This window comes from Mustela nigripes, chromosome 12, assembly GCF_022355385.1.
Source record: "Mustela nigripes isolate SB6536 chromosome 12, MUSNIG.SB6536, whole genome shotgun sequence".
Lineage (NCBI taxonomy): Eukaryota > Metazoa > Chordata > Mammalia > Carnivora > Mustelidae > Mustela > Mustela nigripes.
The window spans coordinates 79,795,155-79,816,993 of NC_081568.1; the positions used below are offsets into that span (position 1 = coordinate 79,795,155).

Genomic DNA, 21,839 nt, shown 5'->3' on the forward strand with positions numbered 1-21,839 from the left:
TTTTGTGTGTTTTTTTTAAGGTTCTGTTTAACTATTTCAAAGCTTTGTGACCCTAGGCAAGGAACTCAGTTCTGTAAGCCCCCATTTCCTTATATAAACGCAATGAAGGTAATCATGGTAGTTGACAGCACTTGTGAGGAGTATTTCACATTGCTGATTTGTAGCTTTGCTAAGTTAAATGAGATAGTGTATTGAAATATGATGCTCCGCACTTGGGTGAATGCTCAGTAAATGTAAAACATCAATCTAAGAACAGAAAAACAAAATCAGTTCCCTGGGAGGCTTGTGGCCAAGAGGCATGCTCTCAGACGTGGGATACATGGCTTCATTACAGACTTTCCCTTCAAACCTCAGTAAAATGGGTGTTAGTCGCTCTGAACCAGTTGTTTAAACTCTGAGCCCGTTTCTTTTTTTTATAAATGGAGTTAGTATCTTCCTCCACATTTGTTCTCATTTCATGCGTGCTCTGGGTGAGGACTCGCTGGTGTGATGTGCATGAGGGTGTTCTTTAGCTCTGCTACTTGCCGGGGACACGGAGGCAGTGCCGTGTGTGCACGCTGCTGCTGGACCGGGGCCTCTGCAGCGCCAAGTGCTGGGATGGTTTGCTAGACACACTTTTCCAATCACGTGTTCTGAGGGTAGAGATAGTATTTTACTCTATCTACTCTTTCTTCAGTATTTATCACCTAGTGAACCAGGTACTTAGCAAACGCTTGGTATACTTACGATGACTAAGGCAAATCTTGTTTTTAAATCATAATGCCTTTTTTTCTTGGTAGAGGAAGTCAGTGGTGGAGAAAAGAGTATTCATAGGAAAGTTTGTTGGTGATATCATCCAGTCCATGATCTAACCTGAACACAGAGGTACTTTGGGGAAATACTCAAGAGGTTGTATAGAAGAGCTGGTTTACCACGTGAGCACCTTCTGTCTTTAGGGTTTATACTGTGCCTCTGTGTTGCCGCATGTACTAAGTATGTTGTTCTCTGGGAGAAAGAATTTAAGTTGAGGCAAAAATTTTGGCTAGATAACATCTGTTAACATAAAATGTCACTTTTCATGATAAAGACTGATAGAGTAGGAGAGCCTTGCGAGCGGGTTCTTCCTTGCCTTCAGACCCTTTGCAGGAACTGGCATTGGACTATCTGAGGTGTGGACGGGATGGTGGGTGTCTCGGGAGGCAGGGTGAAGCTTACTGGGGACTTCTGCCCCTTTAGCCATTCATGTCAGTGTCCATTTCAGTGTCTTAAAAGTTGCCTCAAGTGATAACTCTGCCTTCAGTAGAAGAAGGGAGAAAAAAAGGTAGGAAAATTGGGACTGCATTGAGTTCTACAAAAGCATGTTGGAGTCACATAATGAAAAAGCAGATTTTTTTTATTATGATGTTTCTCCATATTTGGCATTGCTATAAATGGCTAACTAACATTTACTGCCAATTCAATACAAATGTGTGGTTTGGTATTACCAGAACAGCAAATTTAAATGAAAAATAAAAGTTAAACATTTCCACACAAGACTTTACAGTCTGACATTTCACTGTGTAGGTAAAAAGACATTTTTTTTTAAACTACAGATTATTATTCAGCATGAATAAAAAACTACAACTTTTATTTTTAAACAGGAGTCACTGGTTTTAATTTTTACACATTTTTAAAATTACTGTGATAAAAAATAATGAAAAAGCTTCTTAATAATGCCATACACAGTATAATATAGATTTGTCCCCATTATATAGCATTTGTTTAATATACAAAATAGAATATTGACACACTTGAGTCTATATGTAGTTAAGCAAGTTATTTGAGGAGGGTATTTTCATACAGCTTTTCATCAGAAAATAAAATCCTTCTTTCAGGCATTTTCTAGAGAGAAGCTAATCCTTTCCTGAAAACCTGGTCACTAATCCCTGGTGGACCAGGCTGACTGATCACAGTCTGGAAAATGATGCAACTTCCACTCAAAGTGGTTAAAGTGTCCTCCTCACACTCCTCTTCTCCCATCCAACTCTCAAACCAGGCACGTGAAAACACATTCATTTACAGCTACAGTCTTGAGGGTGACCGGCCCACACTGGAAATCTCACTGAGGGCTGCCGGGGTTCTTGAGTTTTGACAGACCACAGTCTAATCTTACTGTTCATTCCACAGTGATGTCGTTTATGGTATTAAACACAAAACTAAGCTAAGACTAATGGAGAAGAGATGGGTTAGGTGGGTCCAACTGCACATCCATCCCAGCCCCCACCCCGGAGTTCTGAAGCAAGGTCGGCTTTCCTTCGCACGCACACCCAGAGCTCAGCTGATGCTTTCAAGCTCTTCACACACGAGTCGTGTTAGCATTCCTTTTAGGGTGTCCTTTTTTTACTCCCCTTCTCCGGAAAGTAGATGCCCTTTCAGGTTCCCCTGCCAGAGTTTTAGACAAGCACTTCTACGGTGTCCCCCAGCAAGGCCTAAAAACACTGAGAAGGACACTTTTTCCCACCAGTAATTAAAGATGCTTTTCAGGACTTGCTGTAAGTCACCTTGGCATGTTGCCAAGTCTCCCTGAAGTTGCTACGAACTCAGTTTGGGATGGCAAGACACCACCTACATAGAAACTGAAGCTGCTTTCCAGTAGCACCGGATCTTTTCTCACTTAAATTGTAACTCTACTCAAACCTAAGATAACCTTCTTCTTTCCCACTTATTTCACAAGGGCACAACTTCTTTTCCATGTAGGATACAGCCTCCTAGTTTTACAAATGTCAGTTGATTTTCTTTTGACCAAGTACACGTCTCTTTTTTTTCACTGAGCTCTGTTTTTTTGAGAACTGAAGTTGGGACTAAAATAAGAGTAACATGTGATGTGCTTTCTGGTTTTAACCATTTACCATTCCACAAGTGAAGAATAATTTACCTTCCAGAAACTCTTTTTGGAACTTAACACTGTCATTGATAATAATAGCCAAGCGGTATTTCTTAGGCACCAAAAATTTCACATCCTTCTGGGTTATAAACCATCTTAAAATACTTTGAGATCAATTTAAACCATTACAAAAGGAACATTCCCTTTTAGAGAGCATTCAAAAAGCAAATGATTACATTTTTTTATTAAATAATTTCTCCAAATACTGAAAAATAACAAATAACATTCAAAAAAGCATCCAAAGAAAACAAACATGTACTCATTTGTTTGGAAATCAACTCTAGTAGGATAGAAAGGAATTAGTGTATTATTTGGCAACCTATGGGATTTTGCACTATTTACAGACTGCTGGTACCTCTACGCGTCTTATTGCCAAAGTCCTGAAACCCCTGTGTTGACCTCACTGCTGGAGGGGCTCTGTGCTCTGCGGGAAAGTAGCCCTCCTATGAGGGAGCTCTGGGAGGGGGTGGGCCAGCGGGCACCACCTCTCTGTCCGCCCCCCCCCCCCAATTGCACACTTGAGCCAGGGGAGACTCCACCCACACACCTGGGTGGACAGACTGGACAGACTGGCTGTGGGAATGAGGAGGGCAGTCGCCCACCGTGGGAGGCAGAGGATGACTTGCTCTGTGACCTGAATGGGACGGAGCCTCGGCAGCCTTCACGGCACACAGGGGCTGGTCTCCATGTCCCCCTTGCCCTAGAGCAAACCTGTGGCGTTTCTGAGACCAGTGCTGCCTGTATGAATGCTTGCACGCACTATAAATCATATTGGTTATCCATCGACATTTCTTTGACCCCTACAAAAAATATATAACATGTCGTGATAAAACAATCTCATCTAAAAATCATTCTTATTTTACACTATACAAGCTATTTTACAATCATTTTAATAAATTGCATGTAAAGCTGCAGTAGCCCTTCCCTTCCCAGATTAGTGAATACCAATATGATATATATCTGAAACTATAACTAAATATAAAAATATATTAGAAGTTTCATATTTTTAATATTAGATTTTCAGTTTTCTATTACACAAATAATTTGGCCACCTTAAATAGAAATCAGATTTCTTGTGGCTTAGTAAATACAAGTTTTGAGTTTACAGAAAGTTGGTAAGGTGCACACAGAAAGGGCTACTACAGCTTCTATTTTGTTTAAAATGATCATTCTCAACAGTGAGGAGGAGTTCACAAGACTTTTGTTAAACTCTATGGCACACGGAGGGATAAGAGGCATGTGTAGTCATACAAACATGGAAGTCTGACAGTTCGAAATCACAAAAATCAGTAGCTTTCCTGCACTGCCAGGAAAGAGAGACCAATTGGTGATGGATGGGAATGTGAAAATGGGTATCTGGCTACGCTTGCTAATTGGAGATTTATTTGGGGGGTCAAGTTGCGTGAGAGGAAATACTTGATCTGATTCAAATCTCTCAGCTGTGTCTCAGCTGATTATCTGGAATCCTGACTTTTTAAGAACTTATACAGCAAAAGGTCCTGAACGATCGTTGGCTGACTTTCTTGCCATCTAGCCATAGCAGAGATAGGGCATTAAATGCGAACAGGGCCTCTTGGTAGTTTTTTGTTTGTTTGGTTTTTTTGTTTTTTTAATTAGTCATTTGCAACCATCATTTTACCGAGCAGGTCACTGGACTAGGCGCTCTCCTCCAGTTAGGGCGGTTAATTTGCACAACCTAGAGAATTCTCCACTGAAGCAGATATATACAAAATATGAGCTTTTTTGACAAGAATACTGGAGATATGAGTCAATTTTTGTGGTCTTCTGATAGCTAAGTGCCATCAGGTTAGAAGCACCAACCCATTTTCACACAGAAGATTAATGTTTAGAGTTTGTTTAGGAAAGCTATGAACTAGCTGCCCATCTTAAACAGCTGTACAATAACTTGAATACAAAAATTACTTAAGAAAAAATGAGCAAGCGTAGTTCACTGAATATAAAGGAAACTGTTAAAACCAGACAGTAATAGCTATAAAAGGCACAACTTCCCTTTTCTGATATACACTTGTAAACTTTTTTTCAGGTTTCCATGCATAAATCAAAAAATGCTATCCTAACTATACAGGGGAAAATACACCAACAAAAAGTCTAGAAAATTTTGTCCAGCCAACTGTGAAAAGTATGAGCAGAAAGTTTGTCACACAGACTTCGGGCACTGGCGGTTTAGGGGCCATCCTTCCCTGACAGTGGAGATCACCCCCCATGACTGCAGCTAACTTCTGGGATCCACCAACTATCTATCACTCTCTACTCTTCCCACCACTTACAAGCGATGGCTCACCTGCTTCTGTTGCCAAGCCTTGGCCCTCTATAAACCACATGTAGTGCGTATTAGACCAGACAAAAACAGAAAGGAAAAAAATGAAACAGCAAAACCGCTACAGGACAAATTGATAGTTTGTACAATAAAAGCTATAAATTCAACTTTCTTTAAGGCAACCTTTCTTGTTAAGGCAGTCACTTTTGATGAAACAGAAGTTTTTTGATATTTCCACTTGAATATTTTGGTATCTGATTGGTGATGATTTCAGCCAACATCTCTGGGAATTCAATACTCATGTTCTTATCCAAAAATGTTTGGAAGCAAAAGTTAAGGAGATTTTCAACCACCTGCAAGAGAAAAAAAATATACAAACGATTATTCTTAAAAACTTACTAGTAGGAACATCTTGTACTTTTTGGCCACTAATTCAGAAAATACATTTGATCTAGAATATACCAATCTTTGCTGGAATCCACCAGATAAAATAGTTTGGTTAAATAAAGTGGACATTCGGGTACCAGGCACATTTTGGATTCTTTAGAATTGTATATAGAATTACACGGCCGTCAGTGCATCACGGTGAACTCTAATATAATAATAAATGAAGGACATATGCTAATTTAATTGATTAGTCCTATAAAACCAGGGAATTTGACATTGACATTGCTATTAAATTCTGTACTGGCATCACGACATTCTATGCACATGACTAGATGAAACGGTATTTCATAATTGCCCCTCAGAGAAACATGTGCCAAACTGAGGCTGACAAGGTGAACTCCAACCATCACCAAAATCTGCCAACAGGAAAAAAATCAAAATGAAACTGAAACTATTGATGTATCATTACATATAATCAATTAATCAGATTGTATGTAATTATAATTAACCCAGCGTTCTAGACAATGTTCCGGACATTGGGACTTAGGTCTGACACTTACATCATGCATGGAGTCCAAGAGTTTTGTCAGTTGGTAAAAGCGCTGCCAGTTCTGGCTGGAGTTCCCTTCCCTCTTCACAATGGCTTTTCCTAGCTCTTTGATGTAGGTCATTCGAATTTCATCAAATAGCTCTTGGCTCTTCAAACCTTCCTTAGGAACTAAAAGGTTAAGATGTTGTCAAGTATTTTCTCACGGTAACTTTGCCTGTGTGCCCGTAGGGCATTTATTAGAATACTACACTTCCTGATGTACATTGTATTTATACTCTGAATACATTCCATGAAAATACAAGCATTTTACAAGATCAGGACACTATAGGCAAGAGAGGTTAGGGGATCCTAGAAAACTGGGGGATTTTACTTGGAGTCATGCCTTGCCGGGGAGCATGATTCTGCCTTCCCTGATGTACTTAGAAAGTACCTTATGGATTCTAGATTGTAAGTCTAGTATCAAGTCCATTGTTTTACATTACTCTTCAAAAACTGGTGTTAGTGAGAAGGACTATGAACAGAAGATTAATGATGTTGTCTGTGAATCCTGCAAAGACTGACTTTTGTACATGGCCAAATTTTTCAAAGTGTGCTCCTAGAACTCTGGTTCTGTGTTAATGGTTAAGGAAAAAAGGATTTGGTCAAAATGTAAGCAAAGCTAAAGGCTAATACAAAGTTAGGCAGTTACTGGTTTTCAGGATTTGTCAGAGCCCAAATCAGGTACTTTCTAGGGAGGGGAGCATGTTGTCTCCCAAACTTTACTTCCTTGTTGCTGACATCTTAGAAAATGTTGGAATTTAGGAAAAGCACTGGCTTTAGGAGCAAGAAGTTTTAATTCTTACTGCCCTGTGGATTTGAGTATAACCTGCCTGAGCTGTGTCTCCTACCCTTTCGCACTGAATTTTTTTTATATTTGTATATATTGCAAAATGGTCACAATACATCTATAGTTAAACACCCATCACCCCATATTAAACATAATTTTTCTTGCAATGAAAATGTTTAAAATTCACTCTCAGCAACTTTCACACATATACTATATAGTCCTAATAACTACAATCCCCAGGCTGCATAGGACATCCACATGACTTGCTTATTTTACGCCTGGAAGTCTGCCCTTTTTAATCCCCTTTCTCCCGCCTTCCAATCCACCCTCCTCTGGAGACCACCCGTCTGTTCTCTGTGCAAACGAGCCTGTCTCCTTGTTTGTTTTCAGAGTCCACGTGTAAATGGGATTCTACACTCACATGTACTTGTCTTCCTCCGAACGGCTTACTTCACTTAGCCTAATGCCCTCAAGGTCCATCCGTGTTATCGCGAGTAGCAAGATGGTATTCCTTTCAGTGGTGGAGTAATACTCAATTGACTATGTATAGACACCGTCTATATCCCCCATCTTTATCCATTCATCCGTAGATGGTCACTTCGACTGTTTCCGTGTCTTGGTGATTGTAAATAGTTATGCCATGAATATGAGGCTACATAAATTTTTTGAGTTAGTGTTTTCATTTACTGTGGGCAAATGCCCAGAAATGGAATTATGGGGTCATGCAGTAGTCCTATTTTTAACTTCTTGAGGAACATCTATACTGTTTTCCACAGTGGCTGCACCAGTATGCATTCCTACCAGCAGTGTGCAGAGTTCCCTCTTCTCCACACCCCTGTTAACCCTGATTTCTTGTCTTTTTGGTAACAGACATTCTAATAGATGGGAGATGAGATGTGGCTTTGATTTGCATTTCCCTGTTAATCACTATTAATGATGAGCACCTTTTTATGTGCCTGTTGGCCAGTCAGGATTTGCAAGTATTTTCTCCCATATTGTAGGCTGCCTTTTCATTTTGTTGATCATTTTCTTTGCTGTGAGGAAGCTTTATAGTTAGAGGTGGTACCACGCTGGTTTTTTTGTTGTTGTTGTTTGTTTTTTTCTTTTCTGGCCTTTGCTTTTGGTGCTGGATTAAGAAAGTGATCGCCGGGCTGCCTGGGTGGCTCAGTGTTTAGGTTAAAGCCTCTGCCTTCAGCTCAGGTCATGATCCCAGAGTCCTGGGATCGAGCCCTGCATCGGGCTCTCTGCTCAGCAGGGAGCCTGCTTCCTCCTCTCTCTCTGCCTGCCTGTGATCTCTGTTTGCTCAATAAATAAATAAAATCTTTAAAAAAAAAAAAAAAAGAAAGAAAGAAAGTGATCGCCAAGACTGATGTTAAGGAGCTTACTGCCTCTGTTTTCTTCAAGGAGTTTTTATAATTTCAGGTCTTATGTTCAAGTCTTTGATTCATTTTTGGGTTAATTTTTGTGTATGGTATAAGGTAATGGTCCACTTTCAGTCTTTTGCATATGGCTGTCCATTTTTCCCAGCACCATTTACTGATGAGACTGTTCTTTCCCCGTTGTACACTCTTGGCTACTTTGTTGTAAATTAATTGACTGTCTACGACTGGGTTTTTGTCTGTGTTGTCTAATTTCACCATTGAACTGTGTGTCTGTTTTTTTTTTTTTAAAGATTTTATTTATTTATTTGACAGAGAGAAATCACAAGTAGACGGAGAGGCAGGCAGAGAAAGAGAGAGAGGGAAGCAGGTTCCCCGCCGAGCAGAGAGCCCGATGTGGGACTCGATCCCAGGACCCTGAGATCATGACCTGAGCCAAAGGCAGCGGCTTAACCCACTGAGCCACCCAGGCGCCCCAAACTGTGTGTCTGTTTTTATGCTGGCACTGTATTGTTTTTAGGATGCCAACTTTGTAATATAGTTTGAAGCCAGGACATGTGATGCCTCTAGCTTTGCTCTTCATTCTCTAGGTTTCTTTGGCTATTCTGGCTCTAATTTATATAGTTCCATACAGAACTCAGAGTTAGTCTTTGAAAAATGTCCTTGGAATTTTAAGAGGGACTGTGTTGAATCTGTAGATTGCTTTTGGAAATACGGACATTTTGACCATATTCTTCCAATCCATGAATGTGGAATATCTTTCCATTTCTTTCTGTCGTGTTTAATTTCTCTCATCAGTGTCTTCAAGTTTTCAGTGTATAGTTCTTTCACATCCTTGGATACATTTTATTCCTAGATACTTTATCATTTTTGTTGCAAATGTAAATGGAGTTATATTCTTAATTTTTCTTTCTGGTAGTTCATTCTTAGTGTATAGAACTGCAGTAGATTTTTGCATATGATTTTGTATCCTGTATCTTTACTATATTTGTTTATTCCAATCGTCTTTTTGTGGAGTCTTTAAGAATCTGCCGAGACAGTTTCATTTAGTCCTTTTAGATTTGAATGCCTTTTATTTTTTGTGTAATTGCTCTGGCTAGAACCTTAATATTGTGTTGAATAAAAGTGATGACAGTAGATATCTTAGTCTTATTCCTGATCTTACAGGGAAAGCTTTCAGCTTTTCACCACTGAGTATAATGTTAGCTATGGGTTGTCATATATGGCCTGTATTATGCTGAGGTAGGTTCCCTCTATACTCATTTTGTTGAAAGTTTTTATCATAAATAGATGTTGGATTTTTATTAGATACTTTTTCTGCATCTGTTGAAGTGATTATATGATTTTTCGTTTCATTTTGTTAATGTGGTATATCACTCTCCCTGGATTTTGACTAGGGTTAGGCCAAGAAGCACATATGAAAACGTTCTGATTCTATGAAGCAATACTTGGCACTAGGGAAGATGTCAGTATTACTGTGAAAACAAAGGCTACTTAATCAAGAGTGACCTACCATGTTAAAAATGGGTTAATATATTATAGATAACCTAATTAAGTTTTAATATTTAAGACAGTAGCAATGATGTTTTCACTAATTGTTTATCGATAATTTTTTTCCTGCTTGTTACCTGAATTTTAAAAATAGTGACAGGAAAAAAAATAAATAAAAATAGCAACAGGAGAAGCCCTTTTCATTGCTAATGTTTAAAAGAATTTAATCTGTCCCAAATTACCCCTAATTATCCTTATAGCTCCATGAATTTTTGCTTCATGTGGTTAAGCCATATACTTAGAATTGCTTTCCTGCTAAGTAGAATGCTTTATGTAAAGAGTATCTTTAAATAAAGAGCTGGGTTTGTTTTTTTTCCCCCACTTTGAAGTCTGTGCTGATAATAAATGTAGCTGCCACAGCTTTAAAACAGTGGTCAGCAAACCATGACTAGTGACCTAGTCTCACTAACAGCCCGTGTTTGTAAACTAAGCTCTGTTGGGACATAACTATGCCTATTCTTTTTGTGTTGACAACTGTGTTCATTCTGCAAGCAGCAGAGTTGAGCAGCTACGACAGGGTGCAGATAAAACTGAAAACATTTACCATCTGACACCCTATTGTGCAAGTCTGCCATCACTGGGTTACTGTATGGCCTTTTACGTCATTCATTCAGTAGCTTTATTTAGATACTCTCATGTCAATAGCATAAAGTTGGGTTTTGTCTTTTTTTTTTTTTGGAAATACAGTCTTGAATTTTTTTGTGGGTCTTTTTTCCCTTGGGGCTTTTATCTCCTCTCCATATAATGTAGTTGCTGACAAATTTATCTGTACACCATTTGTTACTCTCCTTGACTGTGCATTTGTTTATGCTCATCCCCCTCATTTCGTTTGTTTGGGTTGCTTTTCCTTACCCTGTTTGTCTCAGCTGCCACCCCCCAACTTGGTGGCTTGGTACTTTGTGTACTCTTCCTATCTTTAGCCATCATTAGTGAAAATTTTTTTAAAAAAAGATTTTATTAGAGAGTGCGTGAGCACACGCAGGGGGAGCTGCAGGTAGAGGGAGAAGCAGGCTTCCTGCTCAGCAGGGAGTCTGACGCTGGGCTCCATTCCATCATGACCTGAGTGAGCCCAAGGTAGACACTTAACCAGGTGAGCCACCCAGGTGCCCTGGAAATTTAAACATGCATTCTTATCAAACTACCCTTCTTATGTGTAGGTATTACATAGTTCAGTTCTGTTTTGTAGATCCTCCAAGACACTTCTGTTGTCTAATACAATAAATATTAAACATATCTATGTATTTACTGCACTCTGTTCTTTTTTCCTTCTTAGAGATGTGATTCCTTTCCCTTAGCCTACGCATACCCTTTAATCGTACTTTACTGAGGATCCGTGGTGGCAAACTTTCCTTTAAAAAAAAAAAACTTCAATTAAAAAAAAAAAAAAGATGCTTGGTTCATTAGGACTATTCACATGTCAGACTATTGATCTATTTGGGTTTTAAAACAGTTTTAAAACTGTTTTCTACTCATTGCACTGGTTCTTTTGTAATCCTTGCTTCTTTCTTACCTTCTCTGTTTTTTTAATTTTATTTTATTTTTTATTTTTATTTTTTTTTAAAAGATTTTATTTATTTATTTGACAGAGAGAAATCACAAGTAGACAGACAGGCAGGCAGAGAGAGAGAGAGAGAGAGAGAGGAGGAAGCAGGCTCCCCGCTGAGCAGAGAACCTGATGCGGGATTCGATCCCAGGACCCTGAGACCATGACCTGAGCCGAAGGCAGCGGCTTAACCCACTGAGCCACCCAGGCGCCCCCCTTCTCTGGTTTTTGCTGAGCATTTAATATGATTCTAGATTCTCTCCTCTCAGTCTATCAATTATTACTTATTTTTAAATCTGTGTTCAGGGCTTGCCCTAGAGTTCCCCATATACAAAGACAACTGATCTACAGCTCCTTTAAATAAGACCGCTCTACCTGATCTGTACTGTAGGTACCTACCGACAGTATGCACGGGTCCTCTCTCCTGTTGGACATTTCCTTCATCCACGTGTTATGACCGTCTTGTGCACTGTTGCTATCATTACTTCCACAGCTGAGCATCAGATCACGTCAGAAGAAAACTAAACCATCATCGTCTCCTCCTCTCATGCTCTCCTTTCTGTAGATCCATGTTTCTGAACTGCAGCATTTTCATTTCTTCTGAAGAAGTTCCTTAAACACTTCTTGCAGGGCAGATCTTCTAGTGACTAGTATCTGTTTCTGAAACTCATTATTTCACCCTCACTTTTGAAGGATAATTTGACTGTATACATAATTATAATTTTTTTTAAACACTAAATATTTCACTCTGCTCCTCTTCTGTGTGCATAGTTGCTGATGCGAATTCTGATGTCATTTTTATCCTCGTCCCACTATGGGTAAGCTGTTTTTTTTCCCCACTCTGGCTTTTTTCAAGATTTCTTCTTTGTCTTTGGTTTTCTGCAATTTGTACATTTCTTGGAGTTTTTAAAGCTTCCTTGGGTCCATGTTTTGGCATCGGTTATTTTGGAAAATTTTCAGCCATTATTCATGTATTTCTTCCATTCCTTTCTTTTACTTCTTACGTCCCCATTACTTGTATGTGACACGTGTAATGGCCCTCCCCCATCCCAGCTCTTGAATTCTCCATTCCGTGTTGTCTTTATCCTTCTCTTTGCATTTGAGTTGGCAATTCTGCCGCATCCTGTCTACTGATGAGCATTCTTCATTTCCATCACAGTATTTCTAGTCTCCAGCATTTTCTTTTGTTTCCTTCTTAGAGTTTCCACCTCTCTGCTTACATTACCTGTTGTGTTCTTGCATGTTGTTCACTTTTTCCATTAGAGCCGTAACACAGTAATCATGGATTTGTTAAACTCCCCATCTGATATTTACAACATCTGTGTCATAGCTGAGCTGGGTCCGATGCTTGTGTGTCTCTTCAGACTGTTTTTTGTTGCCTTTTAGCTTGCATTCCCTTTTTTATTCCCTCCTCAAACCTGGATAGTGTTAGGTCAGAGCGGACGTAGTAACACTTTTAGTGTGAGCTTTTATGTTACTCTGGCTAGGAGCTGGGCTCTATTTCATGTTAGTCATAGAGGTGTTTAACAGAAGTTGAAACCTATTTTCCTGTTTTTATTGCTTTTCCCCTGTTGTTTTTGGGTTTCCCTGAGTACTCCTTCTCAAAGGGCTATGCTCTGCAGCTGTAATCCAGTTACTATCCTGGTGCCCTACTGACAGTGTGGTTAGGTGTTGGGTATCCTATCCTTTTAGGATGACATCTGTGTTGCTATGACCTTCAGGAGAGTTTCTGAATCTCTTCTCCCACCTTATACTCCTGCTTCCCTTACAGGAGACAGGAAGGGAGAGGGGGCTGCATTGATCTTTCTGCCCTTTCCTTCAGATTAGATAAAGCTCTCCTATAGCAGTTTCCCTCAGAGGGCAAAAAGAGGGGGCTCTTTCTCTGATCTTCATGGTGAGAACCTCATGGAAGTGCGGGAAAACAATGCCCTTAGTTTTTCTCAAGCTCGTCCTCCCTCTCCAGCAATTCATCATAATCATGAGTGTTTCACCAGTTCTCAGCTCTAGATGCTTCGGTCCCTAGTAAGCTGATCATGGCTATGTTTCGCTGTGTTTGCCCGATTCTCAAGATTTTGATGTGATTATTTGCCTGGTGACCTCAATTCTCGGACAGATCCAAGTTACTGATTTTCACTTCACCTTCTTGTTTAGGATGGGAATGGCTGTGTCTAGGCTGTTTACCTCTTAGAGTTGAAGCTGGAAGTCCACCTTCATTTTCTAATATTTTTTCCTTAGGCTTATGAAAAAAAAAAAACCATTCCATTTTCTTTGCTGCTATATGGTAATTAAATTGCTTCTCCTTTGAAGATCTTTTTTTTTTTTTTTTTTCTTCAGTCAGTTGGATTTTACTTGTATATTATGTGAAATTCATTGAGCTGCCTGGACAGGGCAGGGGGTTGGTGTATTTCAACAATTCTGGAAAGTTTTCAGCCGTTCTTTGTCCTCCTGGGATTCTTGCCTGCTGTTAGTCTAGCATTTTTTAGTAGGAGTTAGGGTACCTATTCTAGTACTCTGTCAGACTAGAAGTCTGATTCTATCTTATGGTATATATTTTTGCATTTTATTCCTTGTTGATGCCATGCCTTTTTTTTTTTTAAGATTTTTATTTATTTATTTTGAGAGAGAGAGAGACAAAGTGAGAGAGAGCATGAGAGGGGAGGTCAGAGGGTGAAGCAGACTCCCCATGGAGCTGGGAGCCCAATGTGGGACTTGATCCCAGGACTCTGGGACCATGACCTGAGCCACCCAGGTGCCCCACCATGCCTTTTTTTTTTAAAGGAAGCAGTGATGCATGTTAGTTTGGTTTACTTTCTCCTATCCTCTGCAATGATAAAAGTACATATAGTTCTGTGAGTGTGGTATGTATAAAATAGAAATCACCTTTTCTTTTTTTAAACAAATAATCGTATTTGGCACTGATCTGTACTTGGAGATGATGTTCAGAATTTTAACTGTTTCACTCAAATAACGTCAAGCTCCCTTTAACAAGTGTGCTGCATTAGGTAACCTTAAAGTCTCTAGCAAGGATCTTTCCCTTTAGGTTTTCTGAGAACAAAGCTAGTATGAAAGCATTGGTGATACATCTATCTTGGAAAAGCTGAAATAGATATCCATCCCTTCAAGTTATTTGGCAGCTTTGAAACCAGAGTTACTCATGGAAAGACTTTTTGAAACCTTGCAAATTTATTTGTACATACAGGAGTATTCAGTCATCAAGTCTGTATCTCATAAACACTAACCTGAGACATAAAGTTTTATTGGAATAGCCTGTAAGTGTACAACATCAACTGTTCGCACATTTTCTTCTACTGGTTGTTGAAAATTCCATCATTTTACTAACAAGAGACTTTATTTTTCAAAAGCTTTCTAGGTTTACTAAGTAATGCCTCTGCCAGCCACAACTAGCCTCACTCAAGTTTATATACCAGTCCCTTTATCTAAACTTCGAAGATGGTTTGATAAATGCTTGCTGCTGTTTTTAGATAGAATGAATACCTCTGCCCCCAATGTGGCAGCAATGCTGCATCAGCCAGTCCTCTAACAGTTGTTAAGTACACCTTCTGTACTCCCTGTTTTCCTCCCATTATTTCCAAGACTCAGTCCTATTCCTCGTGTAACTACTTTTCGACCTAGTGGTGTTACCGAATCACTCTGGATGAACAGTAGCTCTGGCGGAGCTGACATACTTCTCTGTTTTGCTGCGGTGCCTAGTGGTCTTACTAATCTTGGTATCACTGGCTGTGCCTTTAAAATTCAACATTTATGAAAACTCCGTTATCTGACTATCAGGAAATAATGGTAGACTGGGTGCAATGTATACAAACACACCTTTGTGTCTACATGTTTCTATTTCATACTTTCAACATTCTTAGAAGCAAAGAGGTGTTCTACCAACCTGAAGAGAGAAGTAGTAAGGTCTTCATACAGAGATACTCTTCGTAAGAGACCTGCAGCCTCTGCAACTCGGAGGAAACAAACAGCATGTGTTTACATTGTTCATACATGCAGGGAAGGCTCATTCTCTGCCTGTGAAAGAGAAACACCAGCGTTTGAGTTAGTCACCCCCGAAAAGGACACTTGTTTGTTTTATTTTACACAACTATGAACTTCCAATGGAAAATCTAACTTATGCTATTAATGCTAATTCCTATAGGTGAGAACTGGAAAAGTAAACTTGTTCCCGGATCCACAGGATCTAAAGAGACTACTCCATAATCTAAGTTTATGCTGGAGAAATTAGTTTTCCATTGTACATGCTGTACATCGTTTTACTTACTTCATTTCTGCAGGAATAAATTCTAAACACTTCTTATCAGTTGCTCATTTAAACCAAGGTTTGATGGCAGCATGTGAATCTGGTCGTTATCTGGTCCAGTGTAAGCCATATGGCCCAGGAAGCTTGTCTGGCTCGATCCCTGCTACTCTGTACCAGGCTTACTAGGAATGTCAGGAGTGCGTGCTGTTCCCTCGAATGCATTCTCCATCAGGTTATTCTGTTTGAAATCCTCCACTGGCTACTTCTTGTTCCTGGAACACAATCTCAATTCTGTTTCCTGGCCTACAAGCTTCTGCTTGATTCACGTCTCTCAGCTCGTACCTTTGCTCTGGTTTCTTCTGCCTGCAGGTTCCCACCTTCCCCACAGCTTGTTCTTCTGTACTGTTTGGTTCTCAGGTCCCTAGAGAGTTCTTTTTTTTTTTTTTTTTTTTTTTTTAAGATTTTATTTATTTATTTGACAGAGAGAAATCACAAGTAGACTGAGAGGCAGGCAGAGAGAGAGAGAGGGAAGCAGGCTCCCTGCTGAGCAGAGAGCCTGATGTGGGGCTCGATCCCAGGACCCTGGGATCATGACCTGGGCCGAAGGCAGTGGTTTAACCCACTGAGCCACCCAGGCGCCCCTAGAGAGTTCTTCTGTGGTCCCCAAATCTAAACTAGCCTGCGCCCCATCCTCCCACACTCCCCCCCCGGTCACACTATTGTAATCATGGCTCTCCAAAATAATTTTGGTTATTTATTCCATTTCCCCTTTGGAATGTGAGCAGGGGCCTCATCTATTGTGCTCAGCGTTACAGCACAAGCTCCTAAAATAGTGTCTGGCACTTGGTAAGGACTCGTGTATCACCGAGAGAATACTGTGCTGGAAAAGAAGTATCACCAGCAGGGAAAGAACACCACCTTTAACTCGGGATTCAGTTCAGCCAGGGCAGCTAGCTTGCCTGACAGCAGAACGGTGAGATTTCTGCTGTAGGTAGTTTGCATCGATCCTGCCAGGTAAGTGGCCTTAGCCTGACCTGGTAGCAGTAAAAAGCTGTGTTCTGAATCTAGAATTACCCCAGTACTTGCAGCTTCTTTCACAATGCCTAAGAATGTCTGTAAAACTATCTGGAGCTAGTATCATCCAATCTCTGCTAAAATAGCTAAAATAATGTGAGCCTGCCACAGGGTAAGGCAGACCCTTCCATTTAACACTGTTCCAACAGATGCTTTTCTGGAACTTCCACCCATTGTTGTGGGGCCTAGCACACTCAAAAGAATATCTCTGTAGGCTGTCCTCCTTGTTCCCAACTATGCCTTTCTCTTTCCTCCAAACATCCCCTGTTTGTTGACTGATATAAATTCCCATACTCTTTGCCATTCTGGACGTTATTAAGGTTGTCACTCTTAGTTTGACTAGCACATCCAGTTCTAAACACAAACTGTTCAGAATGGATGGACTCAAATAGGGTGCAACGGGACTGACTATTCCAGTAATGGGATTTAAGGTTTCACTGATTCTTTGGACCTCTGGTCAAAAGCACCCTGGTGCTCACAATTAAATCTTCGTTTCTTACTCTGCTCTGACCATGGGTATGTGTGTGAGAGGGTGAGAACTCCTTGGTTTCATTCTCATAAAGGAGGTAAGTTGTAGGCACAAAAATAAGAAACCTGATAAGAGCTAGGGATATAAAGCAGAGAGGTCTTTTAAGGTGCTGAGTTGAGAGGCTTGACGAACAGATCATCTGAGTGCGAATGCTGCATCCATGAAAGAGAACAGTGAGGGAGAAAAAGAGGCCAGGTTCTGGGAAGCCAAAAACCATGCTGAGTGTGCACCCGGTGAGCAGGGTGGAGACAGCAAGGACATCTGTGTGTTGGGGAGGTATGTGATGGGATCAAACTGTATTTTTGGAAGAAGAAAATTGTCAGCATGATGTGGGACACACTGGAGGCAGAAAACTAGTCAGGAAACAACTGCAGTGAGGTCAGGGGAATACTTCACAGATGGAAGCAGAGGCTGAGAAGACACAAGAATAGCTCATTTATAAAACCGGAAAATTTGATGGATTCTCTCGCAATTAAAAAAAGTGTCCAAGTCATAAACACGGAGTAGGGCTTGCCATGCAATGAGGATCCTTTTGTCTCTCTGTCCCTCCCATCCTGTCAGCCAAGATATCCTCATCTGTAGTTGTTTCTATTCAAGGTGGTATCAACTGACCCCAGAGTTGACCCCACCTATATTAAAAAGTACCCTCCAGGGGTAGCTGGTGGCTCAGCATGTTAAGTGTCTGACTCTTGATATCAGCTCAGGTCATTATCTCTCATGATCCCAGGGCCCTTGGATGGAGTCCTACAGTGGGCTCTGCGCTAGGCAGGGAATCTGCTTGAGATGCTCTCTCCCTCTCTTCCTGACCCTCCCCTTGCTCACTAACCTCTAAAATGGGTAAATAAATCTTAAAAACACACACAAAAAAAAAACCACAAAAAAACCCTTCAATCTGTCCTGGGACAGTACATAATAATGCCCCATGTCCACCTGGCCTGCCATTAAACATTGATAAACAACTGTTTCAAGCTTGCCCAGTTTCAAGAACCCTGATAAAACTGGTTCAGTCCTGAATGATCACAAGAGCAATCCATCAGCTGGTTAAAAACACACGGAAAATGACAAATAACTTACTCATTAATAATCAGATCAGGAGCAAAACACAGCACGTTTCCACTTGATTGTCTATATGATCTCCAGCCAAGGGCAAATGCCATGAGGAACATCCATGAATATTGCAGTAGGGTCATTTGGTCATCCAGGTGTAAGTTCCTGAATCCTGAATTAAGAGAAGTAAAGGGATGAGGAAACACTCTAGTCTCCAAAGAGAATATCAGCTCTCTGGAAACTACCACAGACCAGATAGGGCTTTAGCCTTGTTTGGGGGGGGGGGGGACCCCTGACAGACAGAGGAAGTGAAGCACCGAGGGGCATAGGTCTCCTCTGTCATCTGATATGTTCAGATAAAAGCGCCCGCAAATACTTTTTAATAGCATGTAATGTAATAAAACTTACTGTCACTTTCCCCCTATTTAAGCAAATAGAGTCCTGACTTGGTACATTACTCAGTTAATGAATTGAGTTTCAAAATTGTCCCCTGAGAGTTACACCTCTTTCCCTCTTGACAGATTAGGGATGATAGGAGGTCAGAGTACTTCATTCTTGCTCTGTCTCTTCTATCAAAATGAACATAAGCTTGTCAAATCTCCTGCAGCCATCAAGTCTGGGCTGACAATGACATGGACCTCTGCTGTTCCACATCAAGTTCCAAGAGGGGGACTTCAATTTCATATGATCTTAAATATAAGATTAGTTCAGATTTAGTTCGACCTGTATCACTTTATCTAATTATGAGGTTAGTACATCCTGACAGTACCTGATTTTTGCCAATTTTACCCCGAGTTTTAAAAGTGATACACTGAAGGGAAACAAATGGGAGTTCTAAGAAGTATCTACATGTGCTCCTGCCCTAGATTTGGGTATAAAAGGAATTCTTAAGTAAGTTCCGAGACTAGTTCTGACAGGACCTTGTCCAACCTCAAATCACTCTACTCTGAGCAACAATCTGAAAAGCAGGGAGCAACGTTCACATTTTATTATAAACTCTCCACTCCCATGCTTTCTGGGCTCTGCTCCGGTTGGGCCCCAGAACTGAGGAGGAAAAAACAGGGCAGGTCATGCCACTGGGGGGACACAGCCAGAGTGCCTCGGCTGAGGACAAGACACAGATCTGTATCTTTGAGTCCCCTTCCGCCACTTACCTGGTATCGCCTTGGCCCATTTCACTGCTGCAATCACTTGCCGCCCACCTAACATGTTGAGTGTGGTCATGATCCGCCAGGTCGTATCTGGGATAGAGCTGTCATATCCTGCGTATAACACCTCAGGTTCAATGACCTCCAGCAGGGACACCAGGGTAGGGGTGAGCTGTGGTAATGTTGCAGGAACTATTGTTTTGTTAGCAGGATTTTCCGAAGTTTCTTGTGATGCTCCTGGAGTGGCCTGCTGAATTCCTTTTATCTTTTTCTTTGTTTTTCGAGCTGTGGGTGTTAAAAAAAAATGTATATATATATATGTATATATATAAACACACACACATACACACACACACACACACAGAAGTGAGTTCTAATCAGAAGGTCTGGGTGGCAGAGTTTCTTCAGGAAGTATTTTAATTTCTAAAACTATTTAGCAGTTATAAAGTGACACAGAAGAAGATAAGGCAAAGAGTCAAGAGGAGCCATGTGTATATAAATCCAGGTAATTCTTCATTGATTATCCTTTATATAAAATTAAGTGTCTTCCAATATTACATTAAAGTGATGTAAACAAAGCACTGCTAGAGATTCTTGCAAGAATTAATTTCTGTCTCACTTTCCCTCCAAAGTTGGAATTTTCACTGGTTTAATAAGGCAGTACTTTCACTAGCATTTGAAAGAAAGAGTCCAAGCTTGTAATAGCAGACTAGAAACTGGGGCTTAGGCTTAACCTAACCTAAGGTAATAAGGAAGAGAGCTATACTACTGATAACCTTGCACAGAGTCCCCTTCTTCTCAAGGAAGTATTACAATGATACAGCAGATCCCATGCCCGAAGCAGCAACTTCAGCAGCAGAAATGTCCAATTTTTATGTTTACATGAGGGATATTACTTGGGTCTAGAAACATTTGGGGAGATAAAGAAAAAACTTTATATTCCCTCATAAAATATTAGTGGGAGATTTCTGTTTTCTAAGAGATTTATATTGATGATTCCATAAACCTAAAGCATCCTTTATCATATTATGTACAAAGTAAAGCTATCTTCTAACTCTTAGTATGGAACAGCATAATCAAATTGCAATACAGATTCATACTCTTAAAGTTACAAATGAGAATGTTTCTTTTTGACTCCATATGATGCTGAAGGCAACACAGAGAACTTTTAAATAAGCGCTCAGAGGTCCAAGGAAGGGCAATGAACCGAATTTATAGGAAAGAAGAAATGTATTCCCATCACTTATCAGGATACAACCCATTTTGGTAGGACAAAAGTAAATACTCATCACTTTTAAAAATAATTTTTAGAGTCTTTGTCCTTAAAATGACAGAATGGTCCCATTATTTTGTACTATGTTGAATAGGACAGTGAGATAGCGAAGAATTGTCATGTAACATTTCAAAACACAAAAAAGGATCATGACAGCTATTTTTATTTTATCATGCTCTACTGAAAACACAGTATGGTGTGGTAGTAAGAAGCATAACTCTGAAGCCAACATGTCTGAATTTAAATCCTGGCTCTGTCATGCAATTGGTGGGATCCCCTAGTTATTGCCTGGGCCTTACTTTCCCTCTTCTGTCCAGTGAAGGTAATACTGGTACTTCACTCAGAGAGTGGCTGAGAATTAAATCAACTAAAATATGTACAAGGCTTAGGACAGTTGGTGGCTCCCATTAAATGCTACAGACCTATCACCACCTCCAGTGGTGGCAGAATATGGCTTTAGAGTATTCTGAAGGTAGATAGTACAGCGGGAGATAGGAGTGATCAACTTTAAAATAGGAGGTGCTGCTACACCTAAAGTTAGGCAGCATTTTGAACACTAAAGGTACATTTCAAAATCATGGCAAGTGTTTGGTTGAGAAGGTAAAAGAAGAGGCATGTCCCAAATCAATGCCCTGAAATAGTACTATGAAGACCTCAGTTCACCGTAACTTAACACTTACATTCCACATGAGAACAGGGGAAAGGATAGTAACAGGCCAGTGGGTTTTCAAAAATCTGTTTTTAGTATAGAATTAATTTCTTACACAACTTATCTTTAGCCCTAAGTGAGAGAACTACTCCTGCTTTTGAATAAAGCTCAGAATACTTACTAGAGCCAGAATGTGTACTAATACATTTTCCTAGAACTTAAGAAGTTGTTAACTGAATTAGTTTAGCAACCAATTTTTTTGTTTGTTTTTAAGATTTTATTTATTTATTTGACAGAGAAAGAGAGAGAGCACAGGCAGGGGGAGCAGTAGAGGGAGAGGGAGCTTGAGGCGGGGCTTGATCCCAGGATCTTCATGACCTGGGTGGAAGGCAGATGATTAACCATCTGTGCCACCCAGGAGCCCCAGCAATCACTATTTTGAAGCACT

At 40.2% G+C, this 21,839-nt stretch overlaps 1 protein-coding gene across 5 annotated transcripts in view; it reads right to left on the reverse strand.

Annotated features, from left to right (window-relative positions):
* Positions 1-1,354: 1,354 nt before the first annotated feature.
* The window catches only part of NR3C1 (nuclear receptor subfamily 3 group C member 1), a 117,736-nt gene continuing 97,251 nt past the window's right edge, over positions 1,355-21,839 (reverse strand). For all 5 annotated transcript variants that reach the window (XM_059417823.1, XM_059417822.1, XM_059417821.1 and 2 more), the window contains exons 5-9: positions 19,476-19,754; positions 18,349-18,493; positions 15,312-15,442; positions 6,128-6,285; positions 1,355-5,533 (exon numbers count right to left, since the gene is read on the reverse strand). In XM_059417823.1, coding sequence (XP_059273806.1) covers positions 5,381-5,533; positions 6,128-6,285; positions 15,312-15,442; positions 18,349-18,493; positions 19,476-19,754 — 866 coding nt within the window. In that variant the 3' untranslated portion in view covers positions 1,355-5,380. The remainder of the gene's footprint in view (positions 5,534-6,127; positions 6,286-15,311; positions 15,443-18,348; positions 18,494-19,475; positions 19,755-21,839) is intronic.